The sequence below is a fragment of the Miniopterus natalensis genome, chromosome 14, assembly GCF_054644295.1.
Source record: "Miniopterus natalensis isolate mMinNat1 chromosome 14, mMinNat1.hap1, whole genome shotgun sequence".
In the NCBI taxonomy this organism is placed as follows: Eukaryota; Metazoa; Chordata; class Mammalia; order Chiroptera; family Miniopteridae; genus Miniopterus; species Miniopterus natalensis.
In genome coordinates, this window is record NC_142094.1 from 42,093,722 (window position 1) to 42,110,092 (window position 16,371).

The 16,371-nt window shown below is 41.7% G+C and overlaps 1 protein-coding gene across 1 annotated transcript in view; it reads left to right on the top strand.

Moving 5' to 3' along the window:
• Positions 1-7,083: 7,083 nt before the first annotated feature.
• Positions 7,084-16,371, top strand: part of ABCC2 (ATP binding cassette subfamily C member 2) — a 49,273-nt gene continuing 39,985 nt past the window's right edge. Inside the window, exons 1-3 of the mRNA XM_016219862.2 lie at positions 7,084-7,116; positions 8,634-8,807; positions 16,142-16,267. Coding sequence (XP_016075348.2) covers positions 7,084-7,116; positions 8,634-8,807; positions 16,142-16,267 — 333 coding nt within the window. The remainder of the gene's footprint in view (positions 7,117-8,633; positions 8,808-16,141; positions 16,268-16,371) is intronic.

Sequence of the window (16,371 nt, forward strand, 5' to 3'; positions counted from 1 at the left end):
GGTCTTTCTAATAGGGGTGTAGTAGTCTCTTGTTTTAATTTGCATCGTCCTGATGACATATGAAGTGGAATATCTTTTAATATGCTTATTTGCCATCTTTATATCTTCTTTGCTGAGGTGTTTATTAAGGTCTTTGGTCCACTTTTTAATTGGATAGTTCATTGTCTTATTGTTGAGTATTAAGAGTCTTTTGTATATTTTTGGACAGCAGTCCTTTACCAGATATGTCTTTTGCAAATATTTTCTCCCAATATGTGGTTTGAGTTTTCATTGTTTTGACAGTGTCTTTTATAGGGCAGAAAATTTTAATTTTAATGAAATCAGGTTCATCAATTCTTTTTTTTCTTTCATGGATCATGCCTTTGATGTTATATCTAAAAAGTCATTGCCAAACCCAAGGTCATCTAGATTTTTTCCGTTGTTATTTTATAGCTTTGTGTTTCACATTTAGGTCTATGATCCATTTTGAATTAATATTTGTGAAGGGTGTAAGGTCTATGTATAGATTCATTTTTCACATGTGGATGTCCAGTTGTTCTAACACCATATATATATATTTAAATAAATTTAAATTGATTTTATTTAGAGAGAGAGGAAGAGAGGAGAGAGAAAGAAAAACATCAATCTGCTGCCTCCAGCACATCCCCCACCGGGGGGTAAGCCCAAAATCCAGGCATGTGCCCTGACCAGGAATCGAACCAGCAATCTTTCGGTGCATGGGATGATGCCCAGCCAGCTGACCCACAGGGGCCACAGCTGACACCATATATTAAAAATACTGTCTTTTTGCCCAGCCGGGCGTGGCTCAGCGGTTGAGCATTGGCCTAGGATCCAGGCGATCAGGGTTCATTTCCTGGTCAGGGCACATGCCCCGGTTGCGGGCTGCAGCAGATCAATGACTCTCATCATTGATGTTTCTATCTCTCTCTCTCCCTCTCCCTTCCTCTCTCTGAAATCAATAAAGATATATTAAAAAAAAAAAAAATACTGTCTTTCCTCCATTGTATTGCCTTTGTGCCTTTGTCAAAGATCAGTTAACTATGTTTATGTGGGTCTATTTCTGGGCTCTCTGCTCTGTTCCATTGATCTCTTTCTCTATTCTTTCATCAATACCACACTATCTTTATTATTGTAGCTTTATAGTAAGTCTTGAATCAGGTAGTGTTAGTCATCCAACTTCATTCTTCTCCTTCGGTGGTGTTTTGGCAACCACTGATTCTTTTATGGTCTCCATAGTCCCCCCCCTCCCCCCAGAATGTCATATAGTTTGAATCATCCAGTATGTAGCCTTTTCAGATTGGTTTCTTTCACTTAGTAATATGCATTTAAGTTATATGAGGGAGCAGGATTGTTATGTCTTCATGAAGAATTGACCTTTTATCATTATGTAATGTCCTCTTTATCTCTGATAATTTTCCTTGGTCTGAAGTCCATTCTGCCTGTAATTAATACAGCTATTTCCCCTTTCTTTTGATAAGTATTAGTATGAGATATATATATATACACACTAATAAATAATCCAAATTATATATATACATATAATGGATATATATATCCATTAATTTACTTTTAATTTATGAGTTTATAATTAAAATATAATTTGCATGAGTCTTTATATTTAAAAATAAAGTGGGTTTCTTGTAGACATCATACAGCCAGGTCTCATTTTTTATCTACTCTGACAGTCTCTGTCTTTTAGTTGGTGTATTTAGACCACTGATATTTAAAGTGATTATTGATATAATTGGATTGATACATAGAATATTTGTTATCGTTTCACTTTTATTGCCCCTGTTCTTTGTTTCTCTTTTGTATTCCACTTTATTTCTGTCCTTCGTGGTTTTAATTGAGCATTTTACATGATTCCATTTCCACACCTTTCTTAATGTATCAGTTATACTTTTTTTTTGGTAGTCGTTTCCCTACAGTTGGCAATATACATTTACAACCAATCCAAGTCCACTTTCAAATAACACTGTACTGCTTCACAGGTAGTGTGAGTACCTTAAAATAATCCTAATTTCTCCCTCCAATCTGTCTCTTTGCTGTCACTCATTTCACTTATGCATAAGTGAAATTGAATGTATTGATGCTACTATTATTTTGAACAAACTTTTACGTTAGATCAATTAAGAATAAGAAGATTTTTATTTTACCTTTACTAGTTCCTTCTCCAGTACTCTTCCTTTCTTTATGTAGATCCAAGTTTCTAACCTTTATAATTTTCCTTCCCTTTAAAGAACTTTTTAAAAACAATTCTTGCATAGCAGGTTTACTGGCAACAAATTCCCTCAGTTTTTGTTTGACAAAGCTTTTATTTCTCCTTCATTTTTGAAGGATAATTTTGCAGGGTACAGAATTCTAGGTGGTTGTTTTTTCTCTCTCAACACTTGAAATATTTTACTCCACTCTCTTCTTGCTTGCATGCTCTCTAAGGAGAAGTCAGATGTAATTCTTACCTTTGCCCCTCTATAGATAATTTTTCCTCTGGCTTCTTTCAGGATTTTTTCTTTATCTTTGATTTTCTGCAATTTAAATATGCTATGACTAGGTGCAATTTTTGTATTTGTTATTTTTTTTTTTGGCATTTATCCTGCTTGGTGTTCTATAAGGTGTCTGGATCTGCTCTTTGGGGTCTGACATTAATTTGGGGGAAGTTCTTAGTTATTATTCATGTAAGTACATATTCTACAACCAAAACATTAGTTTTAATGACTATTTAGATCCTTCACCTTCTCCTTTTTTGGCTGCTCAGAATGTTTTAAGCACAAACAAGTACGAATCTTGCTTGTCTTAAAACAGGACTATAATTCCTATTGGTCACTTTTCATTCCTCTTATTTGCAGTAGACATCGCAGGGGGCTTACATCTTATTTTTAAAGATGACCCCACTCACACCATACCACTCACTAGATGCTCTCTTCAGTCCCAACGAACATTTCCAAGCACAGCCAATTTGCTCTTACAACTACTTGCCAGACAAACCCAGTCAACAAATCCTCTTGCAGCTGCTAAGTAGAAGTAGAAGACTGACATCATTGTCAAAGACTAGCCCAGGTATTTAGTTAGATGTCTGTATGCAAGTTATTTTATACGTGAGGGAAATTGTTGTTGTACTGTTGTCAACACACAACAGCAAAACCAGGATTTACAAGAGACCGGAAATGAGGAAAGCATACAGTCTGGGAAAAGAAAGGGTTTTTCTTGATGAAGCTGATTCGCTGGAGGGCATCAAAGAGGCAAAGTATGGGAAGGCCAGTGTTGAGTAGGCTGGCTGGGTGATCATGGAAAACAACGTCAGATATTTCTGAAAAGCCTTCGGAGCTTGGCTTGGAAGCATGCATGATAAGCTATCAAGTGTCTGCCTGTGGACCATTAGCATCACACTTTAGGTAAGTCAGGTTAGTACCAATAATTTCTCTCATCAGAATTTCTCATTTTCTCTCTTTGGTCAAAAGTAGCTCCTAAAAGTATGGGCTCAGACATGAGGATTTCATTCTCTTCTTGAGCAAATGTCACCAGTTGGATGTTGACTTGGGATAATGGCCATCGAACATTAAATCATCCAGATATTTAACAGTGGAAGAAGGCAACAAGCATGAGGACAATTGCAAATCTCTAACAAACATTTGGCACCCTATTTTTATCCAGGTTTTATTTATGCATTTATACATTTATGTGATAAGTATGAGAAGACCATTTGATTATATAAGAGTAGTTTAGAATGTGCATATTGAGGAACTAGAAAGTAAACATAACAAATTTGTCTAAATTTAGTTGACCTAGTTATGGAGGACACCTTAAAACAATCATATGACCCTGGAAGGGCCTGGTGGCTGATGTGATTGGAAAAGGAAAAATTAAGAGCAATGGGAATAGCCCTGGCTGCTGCGGCTCAGTTGATTGTGCACCATCCCATGCACTGAGACGTCGCTGGTTCAGTTCCTGGTCAGGGCACATGCCCGGGTTGCAGGCTCGATCCCCGGTAGGGAGCATGCAGGAGGCAGCTGATCAATGCTCCGCTCTCACATCGATGTTTCTCTCTCTCCCCCTCTCCTTCCCTTTATCTCTAAAAATTAACTGAAAAATCTTAAAAGACAGACAAAAACATAATCATGTGAGAAAATAATTGGACCACTACTTGATTCATGTTTCTGTCTTGCTTGATGTTCCTTGGGTTCACTTAGAGGCTTTTTAGTATGCTAATCAAAAAAAGTTGACCCTTGTATGTTAAGGATTTTGTTCCTGTCTGTTTTAAGGCTCCTTTATTAAAGTCAAACATTCCTACAGAGACCTACTGTATGTTTCCATTATCCCTGGTGCAGGAATTCCATTTTTCATATATTTACAACTAATGGGTAAATATGAAAAAAATCTAGACGTTTAGAGGGAGGAAGAAAGCTCTGATACTTAGAATTACAGGAACACATATTGGTGCCCGTACAAGCAAATATATACAGTGCATTCTATCTCTGATCAGAAGCACAAATTACCTTCTCAAACTTATAAATGCCAGGAAACACCAGGACCTTCAAGGCAATCAGACAAAAACAAACAAGCAAGGTTAACTAGTATTTCCTGGTATCTGCCACCTGACACAGAATGGATTTCTGTTGAATGCCACCTGGCAGAAATCTCACCAATGGTCAGACAACCAAAATCCCACATCACTGACACCAGAGGGGAAGAATATTGAATAAATGCAAATCCGAAAAACAGCTTGGCTTGTAAGAGCCAAAAAGCTCAATCGCTCTCTGTACTACTCACCAGGCGAGCCAGGAACGGTGAGTTGGGGACCTGCGGGACCTAAGCCGGGCCGGTGCACCTTCAGGCGGCATACTTCTCTTGGTTCCGACGGTAGGACTCAGGTGGGGAGATTCTTGATAAAATTCTCTGTGTCGTGGAGAACTCTTCATCCTGAGTCTGGCCCCCTTCTGCCTGCTGCTGCCCGTAGCCCTCCGAGGATGACTGGGGCTGCCTTCCTCTCAGTGAAGGTGGAATTGGGCGGGGGGCTCTGTTCCTCTTTTTCAGCCTTCCGTAGGTGAAGGCGTAGAGTGCCTAGGGAGTTTTCCCTCAGCTCTCCTGACTGCGCCCTCCCATTTTGTAGTACTAATCTCAGCAGTTGGTGAAGACCAGTGTGACAATGAGTTGGGGACAGTGTGGTCTATTTCTGGGGCTCTTCTAGATTCTGTTTTGCCAGCCCCACAGCCCCACACATGGTCCTGAAAGATTGGTTAGAAATCAGGCTGCTTGGTCCTGAACCCCATTTATGGTAGATTTCTCCTCCCTGCTCTGTTTCAAGCAGAGATAGATGAAAGCTGCTGTGGCTCTATTTTGTCTTATAAGGTCTTTTCATTTCTGGAGTGTAGGTTAAGGGTTAGCAAACTTCTTTAAAGATCAAATAGTAAATATTTGGGGCTTTGTGGGCCCAGAGGCAAAATTGAAGAGGGCTTATGGGAAGACTGTTTGTGTTGTATCGTCTTTTTTCACATTTTATAGTTAAAAATGTAAAAACAAGGGTCAGACAAAAACAGGGGTCAGCTGAATTTGGCCCAGGGGCCAAATCAACCTCGTTTGGTTCATTTAGGGTTCTTTTTCTCTTCACTGATGGATTTTTTAAAATTTATGATTGTCATCTTTTCAGCTTGTTTCAATTGGTATGGTCAGAGGTCTGTACCAAAACCAGTATACTGATATCACGCTTCTATCTGACCCTGGGTCTGATTTTATCCCAAGGCCTAAATCATTTTAACCCTGTTACAGGCACACAGAAAAGTGTGGAAGTCCATCTATGGTTATCCTCTCATTGGACAATAACTGAATAAATATCCTAATAAAATTTATAGATCATTCAGTGTTAATGATCCAGAACATATCCACTGGTACTAGTGGTAAATATTTTTATTATTTGTGAATTTAAGGTAACCAGAGGTATTAAGTATACATTAACTAATAGTTAGGCCAGGTATTAAGTATACGTTAGAATATATTTATGTATGTATACATTAAAAATACATTACTTTCTTATTAATCTCTAGATACAGCCGTATATACCCACAGAACGTAGAAGTTCTTGTGTGTGTTGACGACTGAAATGGTTAACGGTGTTTGTGCTTTAGCATGCGGGCAAGCATGCCTGGCTGCTGCTCATTAGGAGGCCCTGACTGTAAAAGAATACTTGCTTTCCTAGGGAAAGGGCTTGATGAGGAGTTGTCTAATGGGTATCGAGTTTCAGTTCTGCAAGATGAGAAAGCCCTGGAGATTGGCTGCCCAACAATGTGAATATATTTAGCACTCCTGACCTGTTCACTTAGAAATGGCCAGGATGGTAAATTTCATGTCATGTGTGTGTTTTTGAACCACAGTGCAAAAATTTGCTTTAAAAACATTATTACATAAATAACACCTGATAATTATGGAAAAATCAGAAAATAAGGGCAAGCAAAAAGGAAAAAAAATCACCCACAATCCTACAGTTAAGTTTAGCATTTTGTTGCATAAATTACGTATGTGTAGGCTCACGTTGAATATGCTATTTTACAACCTGACTTTTTCAAAGTTTACACTATTTTTAACCATATTTTAAGTTCTGTGTTCTTAATTAAAAATCCAGAGGAGTAGGAGATTTCCCATTTCTGTGAACTCTCAGGCCTTAAACAGAAGTGCAACTGCATGTTTAGGGGTGCATACTTCTCCACCCATGCTCCTCTCTTTAGACCATGTCCTCAGGAGAAGGGGTCCTCCACCCCCGCTCTGTCATTCAGTCCTGCTGCCATCTTGCAGGAGTTCCTTTAAGATATGCTCACACCTGCAGAGGCTTCTGATACCTGTGTGAACTGCGAACCTACTTGTCCCCGGGTCTCCTTGGTCACATGTCTATGCACTGGGATCCTGTAAACATGCCTTCGAGCAAGGTTAACGATTAAATTGTTAAGATGAAAGGTCAGGAGAACTGCCTTGAGTTTTAACATCAGCATGGAGATGACACATCACTGCTCACCTTCCACCTTCTCCGAGGAAAAGAATAAATAAGAAACAACACGGTGACACGGGAGCCTTCCTTCCAAAGGAGCTCCAGGAATCATGCTGGAGAACTTCTGCAACTCTACTTTTTGGGTGAGAAATTACACTTATTCACTTCTCAAACTCAGAACAAGTGGTAGGTTAGCCTGGAGTGGCTGCCAATAAGGACCAGAAAAAATAGCCATGCAGTTGGTCTAAAGCTCAGGGTGAAGGGCGTCGGAATGTCTCCAGAGGCCATTCTATGTGGGAGGAGTAATATATTTATTTTATAACATAGGGTTATTGTGTCCCGGACTCTTTTCTTAGACAAGCTATCTATAAAATTGCCCCTCTAAAGAGAAATAGGGAAATGGCTTCCAATTGCATCAGTGTTGGGAGTGGGAACTGTGTAATTTGTGGGGTAGGAGGAAGAAGAGAAGTCCCACAGTTGAGCCCTGTTGGGACAGGTTGATGCCAAACAATAATGCTGTGTCCCGGAGGACCTGGCGGTTAGTGATGCAGGCGAGGGGCTGAGGCCAGGGATGCAAATCTGGGCCTCATGAGCTCTGAGACGATGTTTTGAAACATTAGAGCAGAGAATTTCAAGATAAACAGGGTGAGCAAAAGAGCCCCAAATGGTTTAGCAGAAGAGAGAATGAGCAGGGACCTTGGCTTTAGCGATATTGAGAAAGTGTGGTTGGCGCACTCCTGGCAGCAGCATCAGAATTACCCAGAATGTCAACATACTTTAAATATCTCAGCTAAGCCTCTTTAATTCTAAAGTCAGATATCCTTATGGAGAGATCGGAAGAGCAGGGATGAGACAGCAGAGCACAGGGGGAGCACATCCCAACCTTAGAAGGAACCTGGGCCCCAAGGCCTCCAGGCCAGGAAGGCGGGGCTTCATAAGCTGGCCCTGGAGGGCTCTCTGAGAACTGCCTGGCAGATCATCTTCATCAGGGCACCTCAAGATTTCCTTTGAAGAGCCTGTTCAAAACAATTTAAAGATACTTACCCTCACGTGACTCAGAGAGAACTAGTGCCCCCCAGCTCGCAGGCCCCTTCTCACTGCAGGCGCGAAGACGAGAGGGGAACGTGCGGGGAGCGAGCCTTCTGCCCCCGTGTCGGCCGCTTCTCCCCGGTGAGGAGGGGCCCTTGGGCCCTGGCATAAGCTCTCTGGAGTCTAACTGTCGTAGGGTGACAAGCATTCTGTCTGCCTGCACGTTTGAGTGCCTGCCGGCGAGTTCATTCCGTGCTAAGACTAGAATAAGAAGCTTTTATATCCCAAGGAACTACTCCCCTTTGGACAGGAGAGCGGTCCCTTGTCCTCCCACAACTTGGCAAATGCAGGGTGACGTGTAGTCAGAATAAATGGTGGGGGAGAGAAACACAGGAAGGAAGGTCTTTAGAGGTGGTCTTGGCCAAAAAAGTCACTAAATGTCATTAACCGGCGACTTTATATCAATGGAGATGAGTAGAAAGCTACAGCTACTTAAAGGGTCAGGCTGGATGTAGCTATAGAACTTAGTTCAAATTGTTTGGAAGCTGGTTGGGTGGAGGGTGTGCGCTAAGGCCGGTCTTCTGTCTTCAAAAACATGTAGCCAACAACCCTTACATTTTGGTTCCCCCAGAACTCCTCGCTGCTGGATAACCCGGAGGCGGACCTGCCGCTCTGTTTTGAGCAAACTGTTCTGGTGTGGATTCCCTTGGGCTTCCTTTGGCTCCTGGCCCCTTGGCAGCTTCTCCATGTGTACAGATCCAGGGCGAAGAGATCTTCTACAACCAAACTCTACCTTGCTAAGCAGGTATGGGAACCCCAGTGTTTTCTAACTAATTCCTTGGTGCACCATAGAGACATTTTCTTGGTAGTTAAAGTGTCTCCTTCCCTGTCTTTAACCAGCCTCCCCAGGTGCTGTTGTCTCGGGTAGAGCCATGTTCTGAGTGTCCCTCTCTCCACCTGCCCTGTGCCTCACTGGTCCCTTGCTACATCTTTTAGTTACGGTGACTTTGATTTTTGTAAAAGAATAGTGACTCAGAAATCTTATGGATAGTGGACACCCTAAACACCAGTAATGGGTACTCAGTCAAATACATGGTTATTGTCTTTTCAATATTTGAGAAGTGAACACGGGATTTCCTATCTTTCAGCTGTTCTTATATATCAGGAGACTGTAATTCAGTTGGCACCTAGCATGAGGTGAAAATGAACTATATGATGTCCTCTACACCAATCAGCCAATCAGCCATCATCACGTCCCCCCAAATTTGGATCTGAAATAGGGCTTTCATTCTCCCACAGTCTTCCATAGTCTAGATGGTCACTCACAGTAGAGGGAGGAAGGGTGAGTGCTCACAGTGACATGCCTGAGTAGGGAAATAATGGAAAGGACACTGTTGGCAGGAGAGAGCCAGGAAGGAATGAGGGGAGGAGCCCCTCAGCCAGCTGCACTGATTAATGCAGAGAGCGTCTTGTGGGAAATGCACGACCCTCAACTGAGGTTGCTACCTCAGAAAATCCACCGTCGCTTTTCCCCAGTTTTTACCCCTATCTGTCCTGATCTTTAAACAGGGCTTTAGAAAGGCAAATTAGACCCAGAGTCCTATGAACATACACGTACAATGATCTCAGGCTACCTGCAGTCAAAAAGGAAGGAGAAAGGAACTTGGCTGAAGGCAGTGGGATTTGCACTGACACTGAGATGGGGCCGGTCGGGGTTTCCGTAGGGCTCTGGATAGGAAAAGCGCAGTGTCTGGGAGCCTGGGGCAGGCTCGCTGTCTGCCCTGTTGACCTGAGCGCTCAGTGCAGGACCTAGCACTCAGTAGGTATTTGTTGAATGTTGGTATTAAATGTACTCTAGAAATAGGAGTTGAGGCAAGAGTGTTTTAAACTCTGAACGTTGAACAACATGCTTCAATACCCTTGGGAATGAATCAGCTTTCGGTCAGAGTTAGCATCGTGAGCAAGGGAGATCCTGAAAGGAGTCATAGCACAAGTTTGTATCTTTCCACAGTGCCCGGTTTATTAGGGGAAGACTCCTCAACAGGCCAACAGTCACACGCAGGTTACACACGGAGAGGGGGAGATGAGGAGAGGGGCGTCAGTCTCGGGCCAGGAGCTGCAGGGGCGCCAGGCCGCCTGTGGGGCAGCCGAGCTGCGTTGCGGGGCGGCTGGTTGGAGCGCCGGGTTCTAGCCCGCAAGGGGCCGAGGCCCCCCTCACCTCGGTGTCCAGTCGGAGTCCTTATCCAAGTGTCCAGGCTTGTGGTTTGGGGTGTTTGGGCCCCTTCTATGGCTATTCCTGACCCCTCCTAAGGGCCTTCCCATTACACCCGATTACCTCGGCCTTGGCGTGGCCCTTGGCATAACTGTCACGGCGGCAGTGACTCCACCCTGGACTGTCAAAGGTGTCCAAAAAGCCCGCCCTGCTCTTGCTCTATACAGTCCGTCAGGTTAGGGGGATTCTGCCATTTTCTGGAGTGTCCAAGGAAACCCTGGGTAATGAGTAAATCAGTATTTCATCCTAATCATAGCTATTAACTTTTAAAAAACAGCTTTCTTGAGACATAATTCACATTACCATATAATCCTCCCATTTAAATACAGTTCTATTTTTTAAAGTATATCACAGATAGGCGCAACCACCTGTCAATTTTAGAACATTTTCATTCCCTCAAAAAGAAACACCCTGTCTCCTCACGCCCGTTAGGCGTCAGCATCACTAACCTCCTTTCTGTCTCTGTAGCTTCCCCATTTGAGACATTCCATAGGAACGGAACCCTGTGTGGTCTTTCATGATTGGCTTTCACTTGGCGTAGGCTTTCAAGGTCCATCTATGTTGTAGCATTTATCAGCACTTCATTCCTTTTTATGGCTGAATAATAGTCACTGTTTGAATCTATCACATTCTGTTTAACTTTTATAAACACAAATTTCTATGGAGAAAAAGAAAAGCAACGTATTAGTTCCCCTCGACCCCCCTGTGGCTAATAATCCCCTCAGCCTTGCTCAGGGGCTCCAGTTATAATTTATACTTTATTTATTTGTCCCCTGCCTTGAGAGTGAGGACACGGATTAGCTTCTTCTTAAAAATTTCAAAATAATTAGTCTCCTCTCTGAAAAAAGTCAGAAGTATAATTCCTCACAAAGTAGAACTTCGTTTCTCCGAGGGCTTTCTTAACTCCTCAACTTGATTTTTAAATTTTACTTCTCTGCTTCCTTGTCTGCCTGCTTTTGGGCTGTTTGTTCCTCTCTCCCTCTCCTGAATAGCTGCCATTCTTGTTTAGTCACTAAGGCAGTGTTTACCCCATCTGAACTAAGTTTATTTGCTTGGCCCAGCTGGTGAGAGACTCTGCAAATTTATCTGTGTAAAGGTGCGTCCTTCCTGGAAAGTACCTGATGCACAGTAGGTAGTTGAGTGAATTAAATTACAAAATGAATGAATGAATGAGCTCACAGTCCTAGGGGAACAAAAGAGGAATCTGGTTCTGGAGGTTGTGAAGGTGCTGGGGTGTGAGAAAGATGTGCAGCAAAAATTAACTTGGTGTTGAGCCAGTGAGTCATGGAAATCATCTTCAAGTATTTGCAGAAGTAGGACGTAGAAGATTACCTAGCTTGTTCTGAAAAGTTTCAGAGAGCAAGATCAAGGTAAGTGGGTGGAGGTTGTTCCAGGGAAGTCAACTTTGGATAAATATACAAAAGAACTTTCTAATAATAACAGCTCTTGGATAATAGAATGAACTGTTGGGGGATATGGTCCCTGAAATGTTGAAACTGAAGTTAAACGTTTGTCTGCCTAGAAGTGGTGGAAGTGGATATTCTCTATAATGGGTAGAAGGTTCAACCAGGGCACCTAGTAAAGTGCTGGGGATAGGAGAACTGTGAAGAGATGGAGAGATATTAAATATGGCCAAACCATTCTCCTTTCTTTCCTAATACCAGTGTGATTGTATCTCCTAGGAGTTGAGTTCAGTAAATTCCATGTATGCTTGAACTTCCTCCAATAAATCAGAGATCAAGGGCAAAGACTATTAAGGGCTTGGTAATCATTAAATAACCACAAGATATCTGTGATCCTAAATAAGCGATGTGTGTGCGTGTTTCTTATTATAAAAAATAATGCATGGTTATTGTAGAAAGTTTGGGAAATAGGAAGAAAATGAAATCTATTGGTAATTGTATCACTCTGATATACTCTTGTTAACATTTTGATATGTTTCCTTTCACTCTCTTAAAAAAGAAAGAGTCTCTTACCCCACTACCTCCCAGTCCCATTGTCCAGGCCTCCATTTAAAATTATTATTTTTTAAATATATCTTTATCGATTTCAGAGAGAGAAAAAGAGAGGGGGAGAGAGATGAAAACATCAATGATGAGAGAGTCATTGATCGGCTGCCTCCTGCACGCCCCCGACTGGGGATCGAGCCTGCAACCCGGGCATGTGCCCTGACCGGGAATCGAACCCCGATGGCCTGGATCCTAGGTCGATGCTCAACTGCTGAGCCACGCCCGGCTGGGCTAAAATTATTTTGATGGCTACCTCCATATCTGCAAATAATGTATTTATGCCTGTATTTCTTGATCTATCAATTTATATATATATATATATATATATATATATATATATATATATATATCTGTCTATCTGTCATCTATCTATCTATGCATATATATATATGCATAGATAGATAGATGACAGATAGATAGATAGATAGATAGATAGATAGATAGATAGATAGATGATAGATAGATAGATAGATATAATTTCTGCTCTCATTGAGCCAACTCCCAGCTTCCTTTTTCTCTCCTCCTCTTTCTCGCAGTCTTTTAATTTCGCACGATTATTTTCAGTTCTTCTGTTGGTTACCTTTATACCTAAAAACAATCTGCCTTTGATTTTAAACTCTACATCTTGATACCACTTGTGTAAGATGAAAGAATCAGAGCCCCCAAATTTCTTGGATCTGGAGAACATCCTCAAATAAAAATTTCAGAAAGTGCAACAGTAGATAAAGTCTCTAAGTCCTCATTTCTGAAAATGTCGATCTGAATATGGAATGCTAGGCTCAAAAGAGATTTTTTAGAACTCTGAAGATGTCCCTATACTGCTCCGCAGCAACCTGAGCTACCGAATGAGGATTTTCCTGCTTCCTGTCACCCTCCCCAGAAGCTTTTATCCCCCTTGCTCTTGATGCCCTGATTTCATGAGAGTCTGTTACATGGGTCTTTTTTCATTCAATGGGTTGTACACGCTCAGCCTAAGCACTCATGCCTTTCTTATCTCTGAGAAATTTTCATGTATTACTCCTTTCACTTTCCCCCCTCCAATTTTGAAATTCCATGTCTCCAGGACTTCTTTTAGGTGGATGTTGGACTCTGAATTGATTCTCCTTCTCAACTTCTCTCTTTTTAAAATTTCTTTTTAGCTTTTCTCCTATATTCTGAAAGATTTCTCCAATTTTTTCTTCCTGTCATCCTAAAGAGCTTTTATTTTTAGCAATCACAGGTTTGACTTCTAAAAATTCTTCTGAATTTTTAAGTATACCTCTTAAACACACACACACAGCAACCTTTTAATGGATGCAATGTCTTCCCAAATCTCTCATACAGCATTAATGTTAAAATAATTAAAAATCCTTTTCTGCCAACTGATGTGGCTCAGCAGTTGAGCATTGACCTGTGATCCAGGAGATCTCGGTTCGATTCCCGGTCAGGGCACATGCCCTGGCTACAGGCTCCATCCCCAGTCGGGGGCGTGCAGGAGGCGGCCGATCAATGCCTCTCTCATCATTGATGTTTCTCTCTCTCCCTCCCTCTCCCTTCCTCTCTCTGAAATCAATAAAGACATATTAAAAACAAAAACAAAAAACCCACAATGAGGTACCACTTCACACCGAGGGCAGCGACAATCAGCAAGGTGGGAATAAGAAGTATTGGTGGGGATGAGTACAGTAGGCCCCCCTTATCCTCAGGTGGGTAGGTGACCCTCGGGGATAAGACCCCCCAGTGGATGCCTAAAATGGCAGATAGTATTGAACGCTGGATACACTGTGTTTTTTCAGACCCACACATAAACTGCGTGGCTTCTCTTTGGCAGATCTGAACTCCCAGCATCGCCACTCTTGCACTGGGGGCCGTTATTAAGTAAAATAAGGGCAACTCTCCACAAGCGCTCGCTCCAATACTAGACAGTCAATCTGACGGCCCAGGCGGCTACCAAGTGGCTAACGGGTGGGTAGTGGAAAGAGCATGGAGACAGGGGGACGCTGCCCACCCGGGCGGGAGGGAGCTGGGTGGTGAGAGATCTCCCCACACTACTCCGAACAGCACATAATTTAAAACTTGTGAATTGTTTATTTCCGGAACTTTCTGTTTACTCTTTTCGGACTATGATTGACCCCAGGTAACAGAAAACAAGGAAAGCAAAGGAAAAGGAGGGACCATTGTGTTAGAAACGCACATTGCTGGCAGGAACATAAGAGGTTGCGGCCACTTTGGAAAACAGTTTGTCAGTTCCTCAAAATGTGGAGTTTGCACAGTTACCAAATGAATCAGCACTTCTACTCCTAAGTATACACCTGAGAAAACTGAAAACCCAAAAACTTGTACACAAATGTTCCTAACACCATTATTCAAAATAGACAAAACATAGAAATAGCCCAGATGTCCATCAACCAATGAATAGATAAATGAAATACAGTATAGCCATACAATGGCATGTTATTCAGCCATAAAAAAGGAATGAAATATTGATACGAGCTACAGCCTGGATGAACCTTGAAAACATAATGCTAAATGAAAAAAGCCAGACACAAAAGGCCGTGTATTGTATGATTGCATTTATATATGAACTATCCAGACTAGGCATATATAGAGACCAGAAGCAGATGTGTGGTTGCCAGGGGAGAGGGGAGCGGGGAATGAGAAGTGACTGTTTAATGGGGAAAAGATTCCCACTTCAGGTGACGAGAAGGTCCTGGAGCTAGACAGTGGTGACTATCCAACATTATGAATATATTTAATGCCACTGAATTGTATACTCTAAAATGGTTAATTTTACCTTATGTGTATTCTACTACAATAAAAACAAGTTTAAAAATTAACTACTGATTCATGCTACACGTATAAAACCTTGAAAAACCATATGCTCAATGAAATAAGTCGACCCTTGAGGTTACATACTGCAAAATTCCAAGTATAAAAAATGTCCTGGATAAGCAAATTCATAGAGACAGAAAGCAGATCTAGAGTTCCCAAGGGCTGGAGGCGAGGTGGGAGGGGAATAGGGTATTACAGCTTAATAGGTACAGGTTTCATTTGGAGTGATGAAAATATTCAGGAATCGAAACGTGATCTCCTGGGCCCTAGGTCCATGCTCAACTGCTGAGCCACACTTGGCTGGGCACTTTTTATCTTTTTAATAGATAATTTTCAGAGGGTTACAAAATTTAAAAGATATGAAAAAGTACATGACAGTCTAGTCACTCATTCCTGTTTGAGTTGGCAACCATCAATACCAGTCCCAGAGATAACTCGCTTGTACAAATAGCTACCTACAGATGCTTTTTCACACAAATGTTAATGTCACATGTATACTCTTCTGTGTCTTGAAGATTTTTCTATTTGGCACATGACGATCTGCTTCTCTCTTTTTATTGGCTACTTGAGATGCTGTTATTTGGACGTATCATAATTTACGTGCCCTAATAATAGAAATGTAGGCGGTTTCTGATCTTCCACCATCATAAGCAATGCTGCAATAAATAGCTTCGTACATATGAGTATGTCTGTAGGATGAACTCCCAGAAATGAAATTACTGGGTTAAGCGTATGTGGACTCCAAATTTTTATAGATAGTATAAATTCCCTTCCATTGAGGTTTTTTTCTTTCACCAACTTTTTATTATCAAACTTGTTGATATTTGCTAGTCGTTAAGAAAAATGGTATGTCATAATTTGAAATTGCACTCTTATTGCAAGTGAGGTTAAACATCCTTTCCTATGTTTAAAAGCCTTTCGTGTTTCCTTTTCTTTAAATTATCCATTTGTATTCTACTCTTTGCCTACCATTTTTGCCATCTGTTCCTGGAACCCTGTGTTCTAAAGCATGACATCCTCCTAACAGTGGTCTTTTTTCCTTCTCAGGTGCTTGTTGGGTTTCTTCTCATTCTAGCAGCCATAGAGCTGGCCCTTGTCCTCACGGAAGACTCTGGACAAGCCGCAGTCCCTGCCGTTAGATATACCAACCCAAGCCTCTACCTGGGCACATGGGTAAGGCCATCGCCACTCCTGCCCTGTTTATCTTATCTCTATTCAAAGTCATCCAGCTGAAATTTACTCTTGTGGAATGAAATCAAGTCCAATGTCATCTACCT